The sequence below is a fragment of the Galeopterus variegatus genome, unplaced genomic scaffold, assembly GCF_000696425.1.
Source record: "Galeopterus variegatus unplaced genomic scaffold, G_variegatus-3.0.2 Scaffold1158, whole genome shotgun sequence".
NCBI lineage: Eukaryota > Metazoa > Chordata > Mammalia > Dermoptera > Cynocephalidae > Galeopterus > Galeopterus variegatus.
Genome location: NW_007727269.1, coordinates 139679 through 163640, shown reverse-complemented (window position 1 = coordinate 163640; position 23962 = coordinate 139679). Strand labels below are relative to the sequence as shown.

The 23962-nt window shown below is 38.6% G+C and overlaps 1 protein-coding gene across 1 annotated transcript in view; it reads left to right on the top strand.

The window, feature by feature from the left end:
* The window catches only part of TIAM2 (T-cell lymphoma invasion and metastasis 2), a 119976-nt gene that overhangs the window by 25779 nt on the left and 70235 nt on the right, over positions 1-23962 (top strand). The window contains exons 6-12 of the mRNA XM_008575226.1: positions 7824-8009; positions 8675-8821; positions 11251-11322; positions 19115-19276; positions 20742-20846; positions 21091-21169; positions 23718-23810. Of these exons, the coding sequence (XP_008573448.1) occupies positions 7824-8009; positions 8675-8821; positions 11251-11322; positions 19115-19276; positions 20742-20846; positions 21091-21169; positions 23718-23810 (844 nt within the window). The remainder of the gene's footprint in view (positions 1-7823; positions 8010-8674; positions 8822-11250; positions 11323-19114; positions 19277-20741; positions 20847-21090; positions 21170-23717; positions 23811-23962) is intronic.

Here is a 23962-nt window from a genome sequence, read left to right as displayed (position 1 = left end):
AGTGGCTCCCCATTTCTTACAAGATAAAGTTCCTGACACCCCCTCTCCACCTGGACCTCATCACCCATCTGGCAAGCTTCCTGTAGGTCCCTGAACCCACGGTTCCATGCCTCATTTTGGGTTTTTCCTCAGGCAGAGAGGTCTCCCGTGTGCCACGTGTCCATGTGGACACACCCCATCTCCCCTTCATCCATCATCTGGCTCACCCTCTGCATCTGTAATGAATGGTTTAGGGGTCACTTCCTCCAAGGAGCCACCCTTAACTCCCCTCCCACTTACCCCATCAAGGACCCCGTCTGTATTCCCATAGTTCTCAGTGTCTACATCACTGCTGTCATCACATTGCTTTACAATGATCTCCTTGTGGATAAAGTTGCTCCTACTATAAAATATGAGCTCTTAGAGGAAGCATAACTTTTCCATAGACCATTATGTTAAGTAAGTTTTCTAATGTCACAAAGCTAGTAAGTGGCAGGGCTGGGATTTGAACACAGATCTGTGTTCATAACTAATATGCTCTGCTGCTTCTCAGTAAGACTTTGTAAGTCAGATGATGCTTTGCTGGCTAACTAAACCATGTGGTGAATTGTTTGTATAAAATGGAAATTAATCCTTAATTTAAATATTTTCTTAACTTAGATTTTTCAACTTGATTTGACGGGAAGTGTATTTATTATACTGAGTGAATTTTATGATGTGTGAAATGTATCTCAGAGGAAAACAAACAAAAAACTGCAGCTGGTTGTTCTAACTAGTTAACTAGTTGACTTTAGTTTAGTCTATGTCACTAGATGGGTTTTTCTATGAAGACAGGTTTTAGTGTTTGGAAAGTATGGAATGGAAGTTTTTCAGCTTCCACCAAAAAGGAAAAATGAATTATCTTTTAGGACAAACCTAGTAATGGATGAATGAGTAAATACTATGATTAAATGACTAAATGGTAGAAAATATTTTTCTAGTTTTGGGTGTAGTGGGAATGTACTTGTCTTTTTTTGTGAATTGTGTACGTTTATTTGTTATTTTTAGGATTAGGCTTCATCTCCTTCCCCTCCCACTTTTCTGCAGGAGACTATAACCTTTCTGAGCTCATTAAATCAGTATAGCTATATTAGCAATAAAGATGAAACTTTTGCATTGAATTTGTGTCAGTACTTAAAAATGAGAGTTTTCCTCTGTGATAATTTTTCCTTTTACAATGAAAGATAAAGAAAACCTCCTTACAGTGAGTATTTTTACCATGTCATTTTAATGTTTTGTGCATGGACATTAAAAGAAATGAAAGCTCAGTCTATATAGAAGTTAGGTTTTTAAGATCATGTCCTGATATTTATGTTTAAAGAAATGTCTAGGGACAATTATCAGTATTTAAAGAATGTAGAAAAATAGAGGAGGGAGCCGTATTGGTTTAAAGGAATAAATTTTGGGCATTTTAGTTTTTGATAATCTTAGAAGAAAGTCTCCAGAAACTCCTCAATAAATGTGCTGTCAGATAACATTACTATTTTAATTCTTGTTCTTATTCTTGAACTTTACTGAGGTAGCACATAAAATACCTAAAAACTGTCTTTTATTTCTCCCTTTACATTTAAAAAAATGTATTTTTATCTTGTTCTTTATCTTACCTTCTGAGGAAGTATTATAAAGTACTCCCCCTCCCCCATTATTTATTTATTTTTTATTGAATCATAATTGATTATATACATTTTTGGGGTTCACTGTTAACATATGTTGATCAAATCAATATCATTAGCATATATATTATTACAAATTGTACTTATTATTTATTCCCCTTGTCCAATCTCTCCCGATTCCCTTCCCCCATCTGATAACCCTAGATTTTTTCTCTCCTTCTGAAAGAGTAATGGGCCCCATGGCAGTGGCAGCCTGCCTGGTTGTGGGAGGAGGGGTTGGTCCCTGGCTCCATCTGTTTTTACATTCTAAGTTGTTGTGGAGCAGTTGGGTGGGAAGAGGAGAGGAGAAGGGAGAAGCAAATAGGGTGGGAGAAGGAGGAAGCGGGGGTGGTCAAGACCCTTGGCAGCCCCCTCATTCCTGTAGGGGAGACCAGGGGGCTTCCAGTGGTGGCTTGGTTGTTGCTGGGCTGAATGCAGATGTCGGGGGGGTGTGTGTGTGTGTGGCTGAAGCCCTTGGCCCCCTACTGCCCTGGCTTGAGAGACCAGGGGGCTTCAAGTGGTGGTTCAGTGGTTGTCACTGGGCTGGTTGCAGATGTTGGGAGAATGTGGCCGAAACCCTTGGCCCCCCACTGCTCCAGCTTGGGAACCTGGGGTGTGTCCTGCGGCGCCTTGGTGGTCATCGCTGGGCTGGTTGCAGGTGTCAGGGAGGCGTGGCCTAGGCCCTTGGCCTCCCACCGCCCCAGCTTGGAAGCCTGGGGTGCTTCCTGTGGTGGCTCAGTGGTTGTTGCTGGGCTGGTTGTAGGTGCTGGGGGGCATGGATGAGGCCCCTGGCCCTCCCCCATCCCTGGCTTGGGAGCCCAGGGTGCTTCTGGTCCTTCTAGGTTTTATAGGCGTTCTTTGGTGAAGTGAGACCTTTACTAGTTAATATCAAATTTTGTTTCTGCTCTGTGGGTATTTTGTTTTTTCTTTAAGTTCTGTGTTGGATTATTCACTGTTGCCACTACTTAAATTCTGCACTGGAACTACTTTGTTGTCCTTTGCTTACTTCTAAAATGGGGGGACATCCTGTGGAAACTAGCACTTGAGCTCTGTAATTGAGCTAAATTGCTGCTTTGCTGCTGATTCCTTGGGGAAGGTTTTTTGTGCAGTTCAGGTTTTAATGGTTAACTTTTTAGGTGCTTCCAGGTCTCGTGAGATCTGGTACACCTGGGTTGTGTAGAAACTGGTCTGGGCCTGGATCTTTTCAGCAAACTGCACCCCTTGCAGTTCTGTATTACTGGCCAGTCTCCACTGAGGGGCAGATCAGTTGTCCATGCTGTGCCCCAGTGTTCCTGTGGTCGGCCCATCTCCCCCACTGCCCACACTTGAAACACTTCCCATAGGACGGGCCATGCAGTCGTCCCTTGTGATGACTCACTGGCCTTTGAGTGGCTCCTTTTTTCTGTTGCTGTGGCTCCTTGCTCTTATGTGGGTCCACGGGAACCCTGTTAGTGGTCCTGCTGGCCTGAGGGCCACCAAGACCCTCCTCTCCCCTGCCACCTCCAAGCAACTTCACACAAAGGGGACAGCAGTGACTTTTGCCAGCTCTTGCTCTGTGTGCTCACCAGGTTCACTCTTGAAGCAGCTGGGATTTGAAATGGTAGGAGTGATCCTTTCTTTCTTTCATTGTGGCTTTTCCTGCCCTCATGAACTCCATAGGAATCTCCTCCTCTTCCCCTGAGCTCTAGCGGCCCCAGCTTGGCTGTAATTGCTTTTTAATAATTGTAAATTGGTTGATTTGTGGGAGAGAGTAACATTGGGTACCGTCTGTTCCGCCATTTTGACCAGAAGATATATAAAGTATATCTTTCTTTTTTAGTTAACATTACTTTAAATTTGTGCTAAATTCGAATGTCAAGGCTGGTAGAAAACTGAAATGCAAAATGTTAAATATGAATAGGGCATCTAAATGAGAGTGTAGATGATCTTGCCTTCTTGTCTGTAGAATACCTGCGGACTTGTGGGTAGAAATGAAGTTGACAATCAGGTGGAAATTTAAATGAAAGTTGATGAAATAGGTATTTGGATAGTGCACAGATAGATATCTGCTTTCTGAGTCAGAAGACCTGGGATTCAAGTGCGACATTATAGGTGCTTGGTAGCATGCTTGCCCCTACATACTGCTCATGTCAGTATCAACTTTGAGTCTTTGCTGCTCTGGAAGGGCTAACTTATTATGGGACCCTGATCAGGTCTCTTTCCTTCTGGGCCCCACTGTCCACTGCTGAGAAGTGAAGGTGTGATAATATCAGTTCCTTTGCAAGTTTACAGCACATGTTGACAGACTTTGTAAATATCGTAAGGTCTGTTTTGAGTTTTTGGATCTAGCCCTTCTGCCTGCTTTTTCCCTCTAAGAAACCGAGGCACCTGAATCTACATCCTCACCATACTTTTACCTGTTTAGTCTACCAAGTCCCTCCCTATAACTTTGATGAGTCTGTGGAAAGATGAAATATTTCATTGTTACTTATCCAACCACAAATCCTCATTTAAGCTCATTGACCGATTCTCACCATAAAGAACCATGACCTTTATCTCAGTTGGTTAGAGCGTGGTATTGATAACATCAAGGTCAAGGGTTCAGGTCCCTGTACTGTCCAGCTACCAGAAAAAAAAAAGGAAAAAAAAAAAAAAAGAAAAAGCCGTGACCTTAAAAAACAAGATAAATACTGTCTTTAAATATAGAATAGATGTGTGACTAATGATGGCTTACTCTGCCACAGAGATCTATGGGAATGAAGGCTGTATTAGGGGTCTCCAGAGAAACAGAACAAATAGAGAGAGAGAGAGAGAGAGAGAGAGAGAGAGAGTGTGTGTGTGTGTGTGTGTGTGTGTGTGTGTGTAAATAAGAAATTGGCAATTATGGAGGTGAATGAGTCCCAAAATCTGCAGGATAAGTCAACAAGCTGGAGACCCAGGAGAGCCAGTGGTGTAGTTCCAGTCTGAAGGCTGGCAGGCTTGAGACCCAAGAAGAGCCAGTGTTTCAGTTAGAATCCAAAGACAAGAAAAAAGCTGTCCCATTTTGAAGTCAGGCAGGAGGAGTTCTTTCTTACTTGAGCGAAAGCAGCCTTTTTTGTTCTACCCAGGCCTTCAACTGATTGGATGAGGTCCACCCCCATTAGGGAGGGTAACCTGCTTTACTCAGTCTACCCATTTAAATGTTAATCTCATCCAAAAGCACCCTCACAGACACACCCAGAATAATGTTTGATAAACATCTGGGTACTCTACTACCTAATCAAGTTGAAACATAAAATTAACCGTCACAACAGCTCCCATCAGGATAAGGAAAAGGAGCGTTGTTGAAATAGAGAAGGCATAAAGTCACTTTTCCTTTGCATTTTCTACTACATTAAATTTTAAGAGTACCTCTACAATGTAAACTATGGATTGAGATACTGGTTCTCTTGAAACTTAATCACATTTATGAGAGTACTTCAAAAAGTTCATGGAAAAATAGAATTAAAAGATAATGCGATTCTTTCCATGAACTTTTTGAAGTGCCCTCATACTAGCAAACATCTTGACCTTTGTAAAGTTTCCTTTGGGCCATTGGAACTCCCAGCTCCTTCTTCCCTCCAACAAACCTAAGCATCTGGATCCATGTTCTTCCTATGAATTCACACGCATTTTGTCCCAAGCTTTGGTGGAAAGATCTATGAGTGCTAAAGATTATCAAAGTGTTTCTGACAAAATTTTAAGTGTATCATTTGGGATGTAACTGTCTTTACTTATCAGCGGTGCTTTGACATGTAGTCACATAAATATTAAATAGCACTTTTAAAAATACTTTGTCAACTGCAGGATTCAGTGTAAACGTAAGAGGCTGTTGTCTTTTATGATCTATGATGATTTGCACAGGCCTGGATTTTATTTTATGTTTTTGTCTTCTTAATGCACCATAATGGCATGGGTATCTTCACCTTTTGCTATCCAGTGACTGATTCATTTTCTTTCCTCAAACGTTTCTACACTAAACAGAACCACTAGAAAATATCTCATCAACTATTTCACACTGAGGTGTGAGTGTGATAAGATTTTACACATTATCCAATTGAGAACTATCTACATCTTATTAGAGGAGATAGGAATGCATCTACAATTGTGGATTTTCAGAAATCATCTAGAGAGGAAGATATGTGTGAGATAGAACTGGGACTATAGTTTTCACTGTGTCTTATGGTTTCTGGTTGGTGTCAAATTTGTACTCATCCATAACTTCTGGAATCTAGAATTCTCTAATATGGCAAGACCAAGAAGAGACTTGCAGTTTCACTTTGACTTGTTAGTCTAGGACCATGGTCCTCAGTAAGGCTGTGCTGCACCAGAATTGCAGGAGGAGCTTTTGAAATGTAAACTTTCCTAGGCCTCAGACCTACTGGATAGAAGCTTCAGGACTAAGACCTGGGCATCTACATTTTTAAAAGCCGACAGGTCATTCTTCTATTCACTCAAAGCTGACACCAGTCATAGGATGTACAGGATCTTCAGTGAGGTTAAATTCATTGCGAGCATTGAGATTGTTTCAGTGCATTCTTTGACTTCGTTGTTTTGCTGACAAATGATGATGAGTCAACAAATTCTTTGTTTAGACCTTGTAGCCATTATTTTTCTTTCATGCAGTAAGTTATACAATGACCTTGCTGAGAAATAGATAGGGAGAACTTTGAGAGGGTCTGGGGAATACCCAGAATTTGTAATACTTTTCTATAGAGAGAGACTGATGGCGACATAGTGTTCAGTGTTGGAGATCTTTCAAAATATCATTTATCCAGAATTAAGGATTAACCTGGAAAGTTTAGTGTGAAAGGTTAGGATCTATTTGGGTGCTAAAGAACATGGCAAAACTAGAGGTGCAACTGTTGCAAATGAAATGACATAACTCTTGATCACAAGCCTTCACTACAGACCTTCTCTTGCATTTTGAGATTGCTCTCAAGTCCTTTCAAAGCACAGCTTTCTGTTTTTCTGCTGAATCCCTATATTGGCAAGTCATGAGGGCTTTTCTTCACCTATTGATTTATCTTTTAATGAAGAATATTTTAGTTGTGTGTCACACATTGTGAGATCCTTGGAGGAAAGGAGAGTGGACTCCAGAGTGTGACTATATTTCTTTATGAACTCATGACTTAAGTTTTGAAGAAGTTCAAAGGAATATCAGTTGTGTAAATAGCGGTATATACTTTAATTTTATTCAGATGTACAGATGGTGGTTATTCTCCATGACACTTAAAATAGGAGTAAAAGCTCTATTCATCCTTATTCCTGAAGTCCATTTGCTTCATATTGTTGAGTCATTTACTGAGAATGAACAGAAATGTAAAGTCATTTATCCAGCCTGTTTGTGTGCAATTCAGTAAATCCAGTTTGTTTTAGTCCATTTTGTGTTGTTACACAGAAATACCTGAGACGAGGTAATTTATAAAGGAAAGAGGTTTATTTGGCTTATGATTCTGGGACAGCTGCATCTGGCATGGGCCTTAGGCTGCTTCTACTCATGGCGGAAAAGCAGCAGGCAGCTGGTGGGTACAAGCAGATCACATGGCGAGAGAGGAAGCAAGAGAGAGAGAGAGGAGGTGTGAAAAGAATCGTATAACTTCGTATAATGTATGCTATACGAAGTTATTACCCCCTCCTCCCCCAGGGAGAGCATTAATCCATTCATGAGGGATCTGCCCCCATGACTCAATCAGTTTCCAAGATGGCCACATTGGAGATCAAATTTCCACATGAGTTTTGGAGGGGACAACACATCCAAACTCCATCACAGTTTAAGATCAGAGGCTGTAAATGTGGAGAGAAATGAAACAAAGTGAGCAAGCTCACTAACGCTTTGCATCCTGTTTGATGTTGGGATGGTTCAGTGTTGGAGTTCTCCAAAGATCTTGCAATTTTGGCATGCCACTATGTTGGGACCACCAGCTTCCTTTTTTTTTTTTTTTTTTTTGGCTGTCCTGATGAAGCACAGTGCTGTATGACCTGAGGCATCTTGGCGGGAGAGATGGAGATGGGGTTAGCAGGAAAGGCTAATTTAAACCATGCAAACCAGGTGAAACTCATTTTTTCTTGATGCTTGTGAAAGGGATCACATTTTCAATTTGACCCATGAGAACTTGTAATTTTTATATAAATTACATCTGTTCTTGTTTTAAGATCCAGCAATGGGAGCAGAATCTGGAGAAATTTCACATGGATCTATTCAAGATGCGCTGTTATCTGGCCAGCTTACAAGGTGGGGAGTTACCAAACCCCAAAAGTCTCCTTGCTGCTGCCAGCCGCCCTTCCAAGCTGGCCCTCGGCAGGTTGGGCATCTTGTCTGTTTCTTCTTTCCATGCTCTGGTAAGTTTCCGAGGAAGGCTGTTTCAACAGCATTCAGGGAGCACTGTGATGCTTACCTTTCTCCAGCCATTGTCATCAGCTCTGCTGGGGATGAGGGTCACCCAGAGGCCAGGGACCTGGGGATGGAGGGGAGGAGATATACTGTTCTAAAGCATCCCCAGTTTTCTCAACTGCTTATTTCGGGACTCCAACTGCTAGTGGACAGTTATTACACATTCATACCTGTGGCTGCCTTTCTGTCTGTTCTACCTTGTACCACCAGAAAGGTGGGATCCCTGAGGAGTAGCAACAGTAGTGTGAAGAATTAAAGGATTGATTAAAAGTGTTTTGATCTGTACTGAAGAGAGCTCCATTGGGTTTTCTGAAATTGCTCTTGTTTTGGTAGCTTCTGTGCATTGTGCTGGCTTACTCTGGGGGGCCGTGGGATGTTTTGCCAACACTGTTGCCCGTAATGGAGACATCTGAATGTTGTAACTTGGCTTGTGTTATCCAGAGAGGAGATATCTAGATGGTAAATACATTTCTGGTATGTCAAACATACAGTAGCTATTGGCGCTAGTCAGAATGTATTTGTAGCCAGCAGAGCTTACTTCTGTTAGAGCAACTGTTAATTCTGTCACTTAAATAATAAGTTTTGAGATTTTTAAAACTGTGTTTTACATTAGGTGTGTTCTAGAGATGACTCTGCTCTCCGGAAAAGAACACTCTCTTTGACGCAGCGAGGGAGAAACAAGAAGAGCATATTTTCTTCATTAAAAGGACTGGACACATTGGCAAGAAAAGGGAAGGAGAAAAGACCTTCTATAACTCAGGTGAGTTCCTCTGTGTGGGAAGAACAGCAGATTAAAATTCTTGAAACCCCAGATTTTCAGCCTGCTGTAAATCATAAATGTTCATACTCTGCTAAGAATGAAATAAAAAACATGGTGCTGACAGCACCAAGGTAAAGGATTTGGATCCCCATACCGGGTAGCACACAAAAAAAGAATGAAATAAGAGTTGGTTCATAGGAATCCAGTTTTATAGCATGGACTTTTTCCCCCAAATGAAAATAGACAAGTTTCCCAATCTATTTTGGCACACCCAAAGAGGTAGTCACACCTTGAATGTGCTTAGGAACACACAAAACAAGAATCGTAAGAAAATAATCCACACTTTTCATTGCCTTTAGTACTAATATTTATTTTACCATAGATTTTATATTAAAATAAATGTGGAAAATTTATCATCAGAGCAGCCACAGCTAAATTCTGTTAGTAGTGCTAGGTACTTTGCAATACTCAGTTCTCACAACATGAAGTGTGTGTTTTGTCATCACATTTTACTGATGGGGAGACTTACACTTGGAGAGGTTAAGTCACTTACTCCTGTTGACCAGTTCCCAAGTGGAAGGGCTGGGACTTGTACCTGCCTGAGTCCAAAGCCCTGAAATACTGGACAATTGGTGCTGCTTATTTTCCCTTGAGTGGTGGTGGCTCTTTTTAACATTTTATCAAATAAAAATCACCTGAGCACTTATTGCTAAAATGTGGTCCAAATACAGTGAATGGTTTTTAGGGCATTTTGCATATGTGTATCTGAAGTATTTCATAATGCCTATAATATGGTGTAGGATAATTTAATCTTGCTGATATGTTTAGGATTATTATTTTTTTCAAAGACTGTTGAAAAGATGAGTTATATGATGATCTGATCATTTACAGTTACAACGAACACTGAAGAAGTTCTTGTTTTTATTTTCAACAGATTGCTATTATTCTGAGTATATTTTCAGTTGTATCATCTGAGGAAAGGGTCACATTTTATTGGAACTTTATTTTCTAATTTGTATATGGCTGTTTGTATGTAGCACTTTTGTGAATTAGGTGAATAAAAGGTCTAGTATCAACTTTGACCTGTTTTAAACCTTGAAACAGTAAAGGTGGAGGTGGTGGGGAGTGGGTTAGTGGACTGAAAGACAGCAAACACACATGAAACCTTTTATGTGCCCACTGTTTTTGTGTACTCATATACAGAAATAATACCACATTTTAAATTGTGGTTCTACTTGTAATTTAATTTAATTATAAAGATAATTATTTGTTGGTTATAAATGAAAATATATTTCTTCATTATAGATTGTAGTTAACTATAAACCGTTGGCTAGTGCTGGGCCTGTGCTTTCTGAACTGAACTTCTGTGATATTTAACTAATGTCCTTGAAGGCAATTCTGATTTTAATCAAGACAGTCAATTCTATATAATCAAATGATAACTTGATAAATAACTTGCTTATTTTTCTTAGATGTAGACATTTAGCTGATTAGATATGAGCCTAATGTGGCCTTTATCCCAGCATATGTGGTAAATGTTCTGAACATAGTATTTCTTTTTTTTTTTTTGTCTTTTTGTCTTTTTCCGTGTCCGGCAACGGATCGCAACCCTCAGTGTTGCCCCCGTACCGGACCGGGGACCGGCAACGGGATCGCAACCCTCGGCGTTGCTCCCGCACCTCGCTCAGCCAGTGAGCGGGAACCGGTCTGTATGTGGGATCCGAACCCTCGGGCGGGAGTGCCGCCGTGCTTCCCAAGCGGCGCACTATCCAGTGTGCCACCGGGCCGGCCCGAACATAATATTTCTTAATAAACAAAAGTATTTGGTTGAACATGTTTTTTTGTTTTAAAAAGATATGAAACTAATTATAGTGTTGATGTCTCTATAACTGAATGCACTTGAATTAGTAGGTATCCCTAAATATTTAAATGGTCTTTAATGTTAATTATCCTATTACAAAATTTAGAAGGTAAAATTTAGAAAAGTAAAGGAAATGATTCCTAGTCCCACTACCCAAACACAACCACCTTTAACATTTTGCTATATTTTCTTCCAAGATTTATTCTATGCACATTAGAAAAATAGTTATAAGCTTGATTTTGGTGGCTTTGCCAACTCAACTTTGAGGTCTGTTGCACATCTTGAGAAATGTATACTTCTTGGTTAAAAGTACCCTCAAGAAGATACAGTATGACTTAAATAACATATAACATCATAGAAAAGTAAAATATGTAACTACATGGGAAGAAAAAAAGTGGCTTTTTCTTCAAAGTTAAATCTTTAAATGTATTAGAATAGTAGATAGTACAAATTGTGATATGAAGATCTTATATTATAGAATTTGAATTTTTAAATACTGAAAAAGAGTAGCTGCAGCATGAACATTGCAGAGCTGTTTCATTAATCTTTTCCTCCCCCTGTCTGTCAGATATTTGATTCGAGTGGCACCCATGGATTTCCTGGAACTCAGCTACCTCAAAGCTTCAATAACTCCAGTGAGGTAAACTTTGCTGTAGATGGCAGTTGTCTTTTTTTATATTAATAACACAAGTGCTAAGTGGGGAATGCTGATTCAGAATCTTCACATGAATTTGTTGAAAGCAAATTTAGAATTAAAATTGTCCTTAGTAGGTAACTAGGAGATATTCTCTGAATGTCAAGTATTTTTGGAGGTATCTAAACTCATGATAACTCCATCTGAAAATTAGTGACTGACTAAAATCCTAATAGCCTCTTTCATTGATAACGTCCACATTCCTCAGCAGTACTTACCCACATTTGAGAGTTTAGGGAATCTCAAATCATATTTTCCTCTCAGGGTTGTCAGGGATCTTCATACAGATAGCACATTCTGTGCTTTGTATCACCAACCTTTGTATCTCCATGTGCCCTCAAGTGGAGCTGAGGAGCATCTCCTTCTAATCTCCAGAATTGCTTCTGACTGAGCAAATCTTCAGAACTGTTTCTGAATGAAACCCTGGAAAGGGTGAAGATTATTTGGATGCGCTTTTGCCTCTTCATTGTGTCTTTTTACATCCACATCTTCCCTTTGAAACTGTGTTTTAACTTATTGATATATTTCTCTGACTTCTTCACCAAATCATTTTATCTTCAGTTTTATTTCTAACAGATCTCTAAGCTGTTTGTTGATGTTGAAAAACTCATTATAAGAGGCTTGGACAAACTTGATATGCCTTTGCAGAAGCAAGCAGTATTCTTTAATAAGTTAGTGGGGATCATTCAGTGAATTGGGAGTTTAGTTTGAAAAAACTGAGGAATGGTGGAGTGTTAGACACTGTGACAGGTCCCGAGGAAGTGAGTGATGAGCTTTCTGGTGGTCCTAAAACATATTACATAGACAGCCATTTAGTCTGCCTCCCCGTGAGGTTGGCTCCAAGTGCTTAGTGTGCTATTGTCATTGTTGAAACTGCTCCCAAGTGGCTGCTCTTTCTGAGATGTCTTGCTTCCTACAGGATGAGCTTAGGATAGGTTAGAAAATTCTCTGCTCAAAATCCTGTTCCTCTTCACCTCCCATCTCCAGGGATCGAGGGCTGCAAAGGGCAGATTATGTGATGAATGGCATGTACCAGGAGACCATGTCACTGTAGTTGCTCCTGTTTTTGCTCTCCATTTGCTAGATTTGACCAATCACGGGGGACAAGAAAACCAAATCCAGCTCTTTGTTTTTGAAAATCGTAACACCAAAATGGCAGACTTTTCCGAACAAATAATTACCCTTCCTTGCCCATTTATTTTTATACACATGCATAGGCTGTGTCAAAGTCCAGATCAAATTGCACTGTCCTCCAGGGACTTTATTTAGCAGACTTTTCCGAACAAATAATTACCCTTCCTTGCCCATTTATTTTTATACACATGCATAGCCTGTGTCAAAGTCCAGATCAAATTGCACTGTCCTCCAGGGACTTTATTTAATTTTTGTTGATGTTTTTATAATGCCAAGTTTCCTAGGAAAGATCGTAATCAGGACCCTTGGCCTGTATAATTTATATATATCCTATGATTATGTGTGTATTCTTAATCTGTAGCACACTGCCAAGGATATAGTAGTTGTCTAATAAGTTTGTTGATTAATTAATTATAATAGATATAGTCCTTTAAGGGTTGAGAAGTACTGTTTGATCTGCAACAAAAGTCCCTAATTTTAGGGTCCTATCTCTACCAGCATTATATAACAATTTAAAATTCTTACTTTGAAAGTTAAGAAATTATGTCATCAAAGCACTTTCTATGAACAGAACTTATATTGGATTTTGAAAATAAATTTTGGTAAAATAGCCATTTTTGTTTAAATTGGGGACAGATTACCAAATTATCTTCTTGTGATTTAATTGACAAGTCCTATCAATTGCTATCAGTCATGAGGGGAAAGTATTATTGCATCTGTTTTGTTAAGCATATGTATCTAAACAGTTATCCCTATTTATTTTAACTAAGTCTTAGTTCCGATATAGGGATACTGAAGAAATTCCTTTCATTAATAGGACTATTTTAATGGTACATCTGTCGTCTCTTTGCTGTGGTACTCAGGTAACTAGGTTTGAATTGCAGATAGAACTAAGGGTTTAATTTGGTTTTTTATAACTTTGGGACTTAAAATTCTGCCTGCAGCTGGTTGAATAATTAATATTCCATTTCACTAGTTTTTCTTTGCTAATTATTCTTGGAGAATATTTATATCCTGCACAAACCTTCTATTTTTATACAGTAAGTACATCGTGTCCATTCGTATAACACAGAAAGGCGGTTGTGAGGGAGGGCTGTGCACATTTTAAATATTCCACTCTAATTGGTGCATCATGTAACAGTGCAACAGTGAGTCACCCTAATTTGAAATCTGTTAAGGTTGGAATAAAGCCAGTCTCATTTGAGCATTTTTTTAAAGGACACTTTGGCTAGCCAAAAATGAAAGCTTTTCATAGCTACTTCTTAGTAATAATGTAGTCTCCTACAACGTTTAAAGGGAGGTGTTTGTTATGGAGATTGTGACAACAAATCCCTCACTGAGGCCAGGATGGCAGCTACCCCAGAAGCATCTTTGCAGAAATTGTGGCAGCCCCTGGGCCTTGGCCCTGTCTCCTGGAAAATTGGCTTGGGGTGTCCCAAATTTCTGTGGCAGTGAGTGAATGAAATATTGTCACATTAGTCATTAGCTCTAACTGGAAGAAAAAAAAAAAAAACCAAAAAAAACCCCTCTAATGTATTGGTTTCTTAAATGGAAAATATGAATGAAAAAGCTTATTCTTGATCATAGCATGGTAGTCTGTTTAAAAAAATATATGTATACATATACACAAGCATACTTTAAAAATTTCGTGAAAAACAGGAATTAAAGGATAATGCAAATATTTCCATGAATTTTTTGAAGTACCCTAGTACATATATATATAAGTACCCTTGTACATATGTATATGTACAGCTAGCTAGACACTTTCTCCTCTATGACATTTTACTGTTGTTAAGAAGACCAAGAGCAGCAACTCCTTTTGTTTTTTCTTCGTCTCCCTTGCTAATAGACTTTCCTTTCATCAGCAACTGCGTGGTGTGGCCCACTTGTGACAGCCAGATTGTGATTTTGCTGTTCACTCCCCATCAGTGATCCAAGTAGTAATTACAAACCATTTGATCCAAAAGCATCTGCTGTGAGAACACACGGAGTTTCAATTTTCTCTCCTTGTGGCATACTGAGCATGAGTAATTTGACATGTGGTTTCAGGACCATGAATGTAAAAATAATAATAAGTGCTTCTGTAGAAGTTGCCCTACCAGGAGAGCTAAAGGAGTTTGCAGACATTAACCAGTTAGTCTGTAGTGGCTGTGGCTGTAGTTCAGTGATGTTCCCATTTTGTGAATGGCCAGGCAGGGCTGGACTTTACAGTGATCTGAGCATTAACAGCAACCACAGTTCCCCAGGGTTTTGAAAAAAGGGAATTGTCCTCACGCAGGTCTTTATAGTGGCCATCACTGAATTACGGTGGTAATTACGCCTAGTACAGTATAATGCCACAATCCAGGCTGAATTTCAGAGACTCTTTACAGTTTGTGTCTTTCAAATGCTGTTCCTTACAGCATTCTCCTAACCTCCCTGTGAGGCTGGTGTTTTTAACCCCTTTTAAAAGTGAAAAAACTGAAGTACGGAGACATTAGATAACCAGCCCTGACAAGGCAGGGGTTTGACCCAGATTGTCTTTCATTATTATTATATTTTTATTACCTCCACTGCATTCTCTAGGAACTGGAAACCCACAACAGCCTAGTTGGAAACAATTTTTGTTTGGTGGTAGGAGGGAGGAGTGGTGTATGAGATGGGGGGTGTGCAACAATCTTGACAGAAGTAGCCAAACATGGAGTTTTGGGTGAGTGGTTAAAAAAAATTAATATAGCATCTTTGAAAAGGGTAAGCTGGGAAAAGAGTTTTCCAGATGGTTCTGGTTTTTTTTGTGCTGATTTTCAAGATTCTTTGTTTCTTTTGTGAAAAGTATATAGGAGAATATCTTGTATGGCTTACTGAAACTAAAATGTGTATTTTCAGCTTGGATCGATTTGGCCCTTCTTGAGGGAATCAATTCAGTTTTCTCTCCAAAAGGGCAAAACTTACAACAACCTAGGAGATCTATAAGCACTAAATTGCCTTTTCTTTTTCTAGTTCTAAGTAATTAGTTCTACATGATGCTTCCTTTGAATAACTAGGTTCTACCTTTCTTGGATTGTATACATTTGTAGGGTGTGCATAGACGTGTGTACGTATGTCTTACACATAGAAAAAAATTCTAAATTTTCATTGTGGGGTCTCTTGAGAATGTCTGAATCCCTGCTGGCCTCATAACTAGGTTCTACCTTTCTTGGATTGTATACATTTGTAGGGTGTGCATAGACGTGTGTACATATGTCTTACCCATAGAAAAAAATTCTAAATTTTCATTGTGGGGTCTCTTGAGAATGTCTGAATCCCTGCTGGCCTCGGCTTTGATAGGCATCTTCTATCACTCACTAGATCTTAGGTCAACAGTGTAGACTAGGAGCAGTTGTAGAACAAGGCCTTGTTTAATTGAATGTAACAGGAATACTTCTTTTGTCTTTCCTTCCATCCCTCTATTTACCTGCACACTTTGCTCTTGTCCAGGTCTTGTTTTCCTCCAATAATCTGTTAATTTCTCTTCTTGAAATTTTAGGGAGCACTAAAAACTTGAAACTGTATAAATAGATCTGAATAAGTTATTGAAAATGGACAGCTTTTACCTTTCATTCCTGTGTATGACTGTGAATTTTAAGCTGTATCTAACTTAGCACCATGTGTTCGGTGTGTTCTGGGTTTGGGATGCACTGTGTTAAGGGCTGAAGGAGAGAGAATGAGAAACTCAGAGCCTTTGCTGTCATTCATCTTATCATGGTGGGGTGAGCCAGGGAGACGTGTTCGGTGTGTTCTGGGTTTGGGATGCACTGTGTTAAGGGCTGAAGGAGAGAGAATGAGAACTCAGAGCCTTTGCTGTCATTCATCTTATCATGGTGGGGTGAGCCAGGGAGACGTAAAAATGACCATCATGTGAGCTGGGCTTTGCTAAATGCTATACCAGGGACATAAGAGAGTAGACTCATCTAACTGAATGGAATGTGGGTAGAGGTTGCAGGACAGGAGAGACTTCATAAGAGAAAGGGTAACATTGAAAGAAGGTTGCAGGATATACAGTGTACTGTTCGTATCCTCAGGTTTCACATCCACAGATTCAACTAACGTTACGGATTGAAAATATTTGGGGGGTGGGGAAACCCACAATAAAAAAAAATTACAAATTAAAAAAACATTGCAGTATAACAACTATTTACATAGCATTTACGTTGTATCAGGTATAAGTAATCTAGAGATATATAGAGTATATAGGAGGATGTGCACAGCTTCCATGCAAATACTACACTATTTTATATCAGGGATTTGAGCATCTGTGGATTTTGGTAGATTCTGGTATCCGTGGGAGGTGCTGGAACCAGTCCCCTGTAGATCCTGAGAGAGGGACAACTGCATGTGGTTCCAGCACTGAAGCTTTAAGGAAGGGTAAGCAGGCAAAGGAGATTGAAATGAACATGGGTCTGGAGGCAGGAGAGTGACAATCTTTTTTAGGGAATGTCAGGTGAGCCATTTTGTTCAACCAGAACATGGTGTAGATAGTAGAATAATGGAAAAGAATTTAGGTTGCACCCATTTTGTGGGGAGTTAACCACCAGATTGACCTTTCTTTCTTTTTTTTGTGATACTGGGATCTGAACCCATGACCTTGGTGTTATAAGGCTGTGCTCTAACCAGCTGAGCTAACTAGCCTGCCCTAGGCTGATGTTTCTGTAGAGTGTAGTGATGGTGAGCACAGGCTCAAGCCAGACTTCCAGGGTTCAGATTCCCACAGTACCACAGTCTCTAGTTGTGTGAAGTTGGGCAAGGCTCTAGAATTTTCTGAGCCTTATTTTTCTCTCCTGTTACGTGGAGAGTGATGATGGTGCCTACCTGAGAGGGTGTCTGTGAGTAGTGAGTAAACTGACAGCATGTCATTTGGCCCTGTGGACTGCAATCTTCCTATGATGGGCACAAGAGGGCAGCCAGGACATAGTCGTGAATTTTAATTTCTCATGTCCCTTCCCTACCTGTCCGTCCCACTTACGTTTTTCCTGTTCTCCAAAAGTGCAGAACTAAATTGCTCTGCAGCAGTAATTGGGACTATTTAACTTCCTCTTGGTCTTCCTCTTTGTGTGGTTTCTTACTCCACAGTGACCTCTGCTGGGAGCTTAGTTAATTCTCAACAAGCATAGTTTGAGAGGTGGGGCCAAACTGTGGCAGCATCTGTTTTTTTGCTAACGCACCTAGGTGAAATCACTGCCCAGAGGAAAAGAACTACCTGGGAGAATGAATCAGAAAAAAAATGTGATCATGTGAGATAGGAACCTTCAGGACAGAGTGTCCAGGCTGGTTCCCGGCATCCTTGGCTCCAGGCATCTGCTCCTCTGTTCCCTTTTTTCTTTCACGATGACATGTGGGGGGATATTCATTCTGGCTGTGATCATTCTTCCAGGAAAATGTGCTGAAAGTGACAGATCCATGACAGATCCAGAAATGTCACTTCAAAGTCGAGCACCACATTTTCAAAAAGATGACATGGAAAGATTGATTCTTCCTTTGCTTTGCCTAGCCTTGTTTTTTTTTTTTTTTAATTCTCTACTATATCCTAGTTTTTAATTCCTATACAGGAGGATCTTTTGCTTTGTTTTTAAAAAATGCATAGAATTCAGAGTAAAATCACTCATCAATGATAACTTTAAGGTATGACGAATAGTAAATAATGTGATAGTCTGGTGTGTAAGATGTTTTCACATATATGACCTTCTTTGCTCACAAAAACTTGTATTGCTAATTAATAAACTTAAGTAATTATATTAGTAATGTCCCGTTTTACATAATAGGAGCCAAGGCTTATTAACAAGGTAAATTGTCTTGTTCTAGACTACTCTTCGCAGGTGGTAGAGACTATGACTTTTGATTTCAACTGCCCCAAATCTTTTCTTTATCACTGCTAATGTGAGAACCTAGCCAAAGAAATACATTTTTGAGTTGCTTAAGAAATGTTAACTATTTGTTATAAATTATAGAAATACATATTTGCATGAAGTTGTCAAATTGCTGTGTGAAGTTTAGGAAACTAAACTTCTTTGGGAAAGGTTTTCTAAAAGTGGTATGTTTTGAGATAATTTTCCAACAGAGTATCTACATGTGACACTGAAAGAGAGATAAGATTTCCCCAGGGCTAGTGGTTAATTTTAAAAAACAAGTAGAAATAAGAGACAGGAGAATCACGCTTGGATTACGTTAAGTGCAGTTCAGGGTTAGGAGGCAGGCATGTGTCACTGGCCATGGATGAGTGTCTGGAATTCATCTGGAAGTTGGGAAGAGGTTGTAGCTTAGATGCACACCACAGCTCTAGAGGAGTGATTGGGTAGTAAGCAGCCCTTACATGGGTTGCAGTATTCTAACTGGGTCAAAGTGGCAAAATGCCATGGTGGGTAGAACACAGGTTGGGGAGTCAGCTGAGTTCCACTCAGCCTCACAGGGCTTCATTTTCATCTGTGTAAACCAAGTGAGGGAACTCTGAGCTTGTTTGCCCCAGAGAGTTGTGAGAAGCCAGTGATGTGAGGAATGTGAAAGAGCTGTCTGAAAATACTTTGAGTTAAGGGGATATTTTTTCCTTTATTTATCAAATTTGTCTGCATTTTATTTTGGCTTCTAAAAACAGGTTGATGAACTTGTGAATATATATGGTACAACAGTAGATGGTGTTCCCCGAGACAACACGTGGGAAAACCAGACTTATATTCACTTTCGGGATAATAAAGGAGTTACTATAATGATCAAGCCAGAACACAGAGTAGAAGATATTTTGAATTTGGCATGCAAGGTAATGGATTTTGCTACAGAAATATACTACTGAATAGAAATAATCATTAATGTTGCACTCCTACATCTTCTAAATTTGTGTAGTGTTTAAGACCTCGCTTTTTATGCTAAGGAACATATTAGCATATTTATTAATTAACATGTATATTAGCATATACATTAATTTGCATTCTACTTCACAGTCGTTTAGAAGAATGAGTTACATCATGATCTTATGCCTTAAAGAAGAACCCTAACTATTCTGTTGAAATTTTATATGTACTTTTTTATCTAGAACAATCATGAAGTCTGTTGCTGTTTGGGTTACTTAGAGATGGTGCTCTATAAGAAGGTGGCATAAACTTTCAAGTACTTTAATTCTAAATAGTTTTTCCAGGTTTCTCTAGATTAGACAAGTAACTTCATATCATTCACAGTTGCTTCATGTAGATTGATATGAGATAATGTTTTATTCATTATTTAAACTGGATTTTATTCCCAATCTGAAAAAGAAGTTTATGATAAATCTTAAGAGAGCATGCTGAAAGAGATGAAATATATTCAGTATCAGATCAGAAACTTTCAGACCACCGGGTGGCGTAATAGAGCTGGAGTATTTTTAATTTTGCAGAGAAAATATAATCATATGTGGAATGGTGAAAAAGGCATGTAGGGTTTGATAATGTTTTTTACCACATACACTTAATGTATGTGGATAATGTTTAAGTTTAGCCCTCCTTTGTCACTTTGACTTGAAGCTTTAGGATATTATACATTTATACATGCTGCTTATATCCTTATGACTTATTTCTTTTTGCTCTAATATATAAGGTTTTTTTCCCCAGAAAACCAACAATGTTGTTATAAACCAATGACATCAGTTATTAAACTGGTAAATTTTCCAAGTGATGGAGGGTGACAGAAGTAGTGGGTCAGTTAGACTCAGGGCATAGGCCTGAGACAAATTTCTCACTGTTGACAGTGTGTATGTGTATGAGAGAGAGAGAAAAGATTGTGTGTGTGTAAGTGTGTGTATACATTTTTCTTTTGGAAAGTTTTTGGACTAAGAAATTCCAAATTCTGAAGTCTGTAGAATCTGCAGTTTATTCACATTTTACAAATTCTCTCCTTTAGTAATAGGAAACAACTTGGAGTTAGGTACAACCAACATATAAAGAGAGAGCATTTGCTGAGATGATAAGATATATTCTACTATCAGATATATTCTACCACAACCTCTTTTAAAAAATGCATCTCTTGTTTTTAGTGATAAGCAATATCATTTAGAGAAAAGCTTATTTAAAAATAATTAATTTTTCCTTTTTTCCCCCCACATTTAAATTTAAACTCTTATATAGGTTTAAACTCAGGAAATTGTATGTAGTATTCTTTTAGAGATTTTTACTTCAGTTTTTAATGAGCCTACTGAACAATGATGAATTTAGAAAGAACATTTAAAATCTGAATAACTGTCGTCTTTTTTTTAGATGAGACAGTTGGAACCCAGCCGTTATGGCCTACAACTTAGAAAATTAGTAGATGACAACACTGAGTACTGTATTCCTGCAGCATATGAATACATGCAAGAACAGGCAAGTGTGCATTTGCTGTAGAAAGGGCAATTTGAACCATACATCATGGCCTTTTGATTTTAAAAATGTAATTTTGGGGGAAAATTCTCTTTATATTTGGCATCTAGTTTGAAAACAGTCTCCATATAAAGAGTATCTTGTAAAAAGTTTCTTTTGTTTCATTATTTAAAAAAGTGTCAAAATAATTTTCCAAGATATGTTGTAACATCAGATACTCTGATTCTGATATTTTCACCTTTTGTAGGTTTATGATGAAATAGAAGTCTTTCCACTAAGTATTTATGACGTGCAGCTCACAAAGACTGGGAGTGTGTCTGACTTTGGTAAGCATGAGGAAACCCTTCTTCAGAGAATTGTGTTGTTCGTCATTGCCTTGTTTTCCCATGATGAAATAGAAGTCTTTCCACTAAGTATTTATGACGTGCAGCTCACAAAGACTGGGAGTATGTCTGACTTTGGTAAGCATGAGGAAACCCTTCTTCAGAGAATTGTGTTGTTCGTCATTGCCTTGTTTTCCTCAATATCTTTGGACCTAATTTTGCGTTCACATTCTCAGAAAATATGACGAGTTTCTGAACTTCCTTCATTTCTATTTATATTAGCAGTCTAAACAGATATGTATCAATATTAGGGGAAAATGCCAAAGTGCTTAAAAGTACTAAATGTAGAAGTTTAAAATAGTGATAATGGTAGTAAGAACACTTACGGTGAAGTCACTGTGCCAGGTGCTGCTCTGAGCGGATTAACTCATGATTCATGCTGGTTCTTTTCATCTCCAGTGTCTTTGTTCTTAGCTTCCGTTTACCCACCTGCAATGCTAACCTTCACTCCCTTCTTCTCCCCCTCCCCCATCTCTCCTGTCTTATGATATAAATCCTACCTTTCCTTCAAGAACTAACTAAATGTCTAACTTTATTAAAGAAGCCTTATCTGATTGCTTTAGCTTTGCTTATCTTCTTCCCTGAGTTTAACAATTAAGGGTCAGCATTTCTGAAAATCACCTCTTACTAATTCTCACATTTTTGTTGGCCTGCATTTAAATTTGGCTGTAAGCTCTTTTTAGATTGTGCTCATGTCTTAAAGTTCATTTCTGTCTTTTATAGTCTTTTATTATAGAAACTCAGTGATTAGCTAATGATTGGTAAATATCTCCATAGAAAGAACATTCTTAAGTATATTCATATAGCATAATTATTTTCCTTAAAATGACTGAAGTTGATAATGTGTTAAAGTTTATAATATGTTAAAATTATAATACAATTGGCCTTCCATAGCCATGTATTCCACATCTGTGAATTCAACCAAACTTGGATTGAAAATAATCAGGAAAAAAACAATAAAAAATAATACAACAACAAAAAATAATACAAATTAAGAAATACAGTGTAACAACTATTTACATGGCACTTACATTGTATTAAGTATTATAAGTAATCTAGAGATGATATAAAGCACATGGGAGGATGTGCATAGGTTGTATGCAAATACTACGCCATTTTATATCAAGGACTTGAGCACCTGTGAATTTTGGTATTCATAAGTGGGGGGCAGGTGTCCTGGAACTAATCTCCCCATGGATACTGAGGGACAACCATATGTTGAAATTTCCTTTCTATGATTTGTTGTTTGTTTCTTAATTAACATAATCTGTTTTGACCCAAATGTTATTTTGGTTTTTCCTTTGAAGTCCTTTTAGCCTTTGTCTGCTTCTCTGGACTTCACTCTGCTGTCCTTGGTTGCCATTTGTTCTTCCTTTTTGTATTTGAATAACTGAATGAAGATACCTGCAAAGATATTGCCAGGCTCTGCCTGAGGCACAGAAGAGACATAAGGAAACACGACACTCTTCCTATCCTCAAAGAACTCCTAGTGTTATGGGACCAAGACATGGAAACATGTGCTCCCAACTGTGGCATCAGAGAGGAGGGCACTGTCCAAGTCAGGGAGACGCATTTAGAGGAGGGGAGTCTAGGTTTTGCACTGGGTTTTTAGGGCAAGTGCTGTGTCTATGCAAGCATTTCTTCGTCTTCTTAAAATGCCTAACCCGTACATAGTTGTTTCTCAACAAATATTTATTGAACTGAATTTAATTTATTTCAATGAGGTTATTGTTTGATCTCAACTTAAGAAATTTAAAAAAATTTTTTTTAATTGTAGCGAGATACATATAACAAAGTTTATCATCTTAACCACTTTTAAGTGTGTGGTTCAGTGGCATTAAGTACTTTCACATTGTTGTGCTACTGTCACCACCATCCATCTCCAGACATTTTACCATCTTGTAAAATTGAAACTCTGTACCCATTAAACTCCAACTCTCCATGTTCTCCTCCCCCTAGTTCCTGGCAGCCACCATTCTAATTTCTGTTTCTATGAGTTTGGCTACTCTAGGTATCTCATATAGGAATTATACAGTATTTGTCCTTTTGTGACTGGCTTATTTCACTTGAAATAGTGTCCTCAAGGTTCATCCATGTTATAGCATGTGTCAGAATTTCCTTCCTTTTTCAGGTTGAATAATATTCCACTGTATGTATGTATCACATTTTGTTCATCCATTCTTCTGTCAGTGGACAGTTGGCTTGTTTCCATCCTTTGTGTGCTGTGAATAATGCTGCTATCAACATAGGTATATTGTCTCAACTTTTGAATATGGTTGTGTACTCAGATTTCTTAAGCCTTCTGATCTGACATGTTCCTTTTTTCTGCCCCAGCTAGGTATTTGTGCTTTCAAAATAGTTGCAGTTTAGACTTTCTCAACATACTGTACTTATGAGAATAAATGTGTAAGGAAATACTGCTGATTGAGTTGTAGAAATTAACTGGTATGGAGAATTTTGACTTGTTTTTTTCTTTTATTTTCATTCCTAGGGTTTGCAGTTACAGCGCAGGTGGACGAGCATCAGCATATTAGTCGGATATTTATAAGTGATGTTCTCCCGGACAGCTTGGCACATGGGGAAGGTCTGTGTGGCACACAATGTCTCTGTTCTCTCTTAATTTGAAACTATGGAATACAGTCTGGCTAGTGAAATTTTCTTCTTATGGTTTTGTCAGAAAATGTTTTCTTCTAGAATTATAAAGAGTTTAATTGAAAATGCATTGCATGTGTTTAT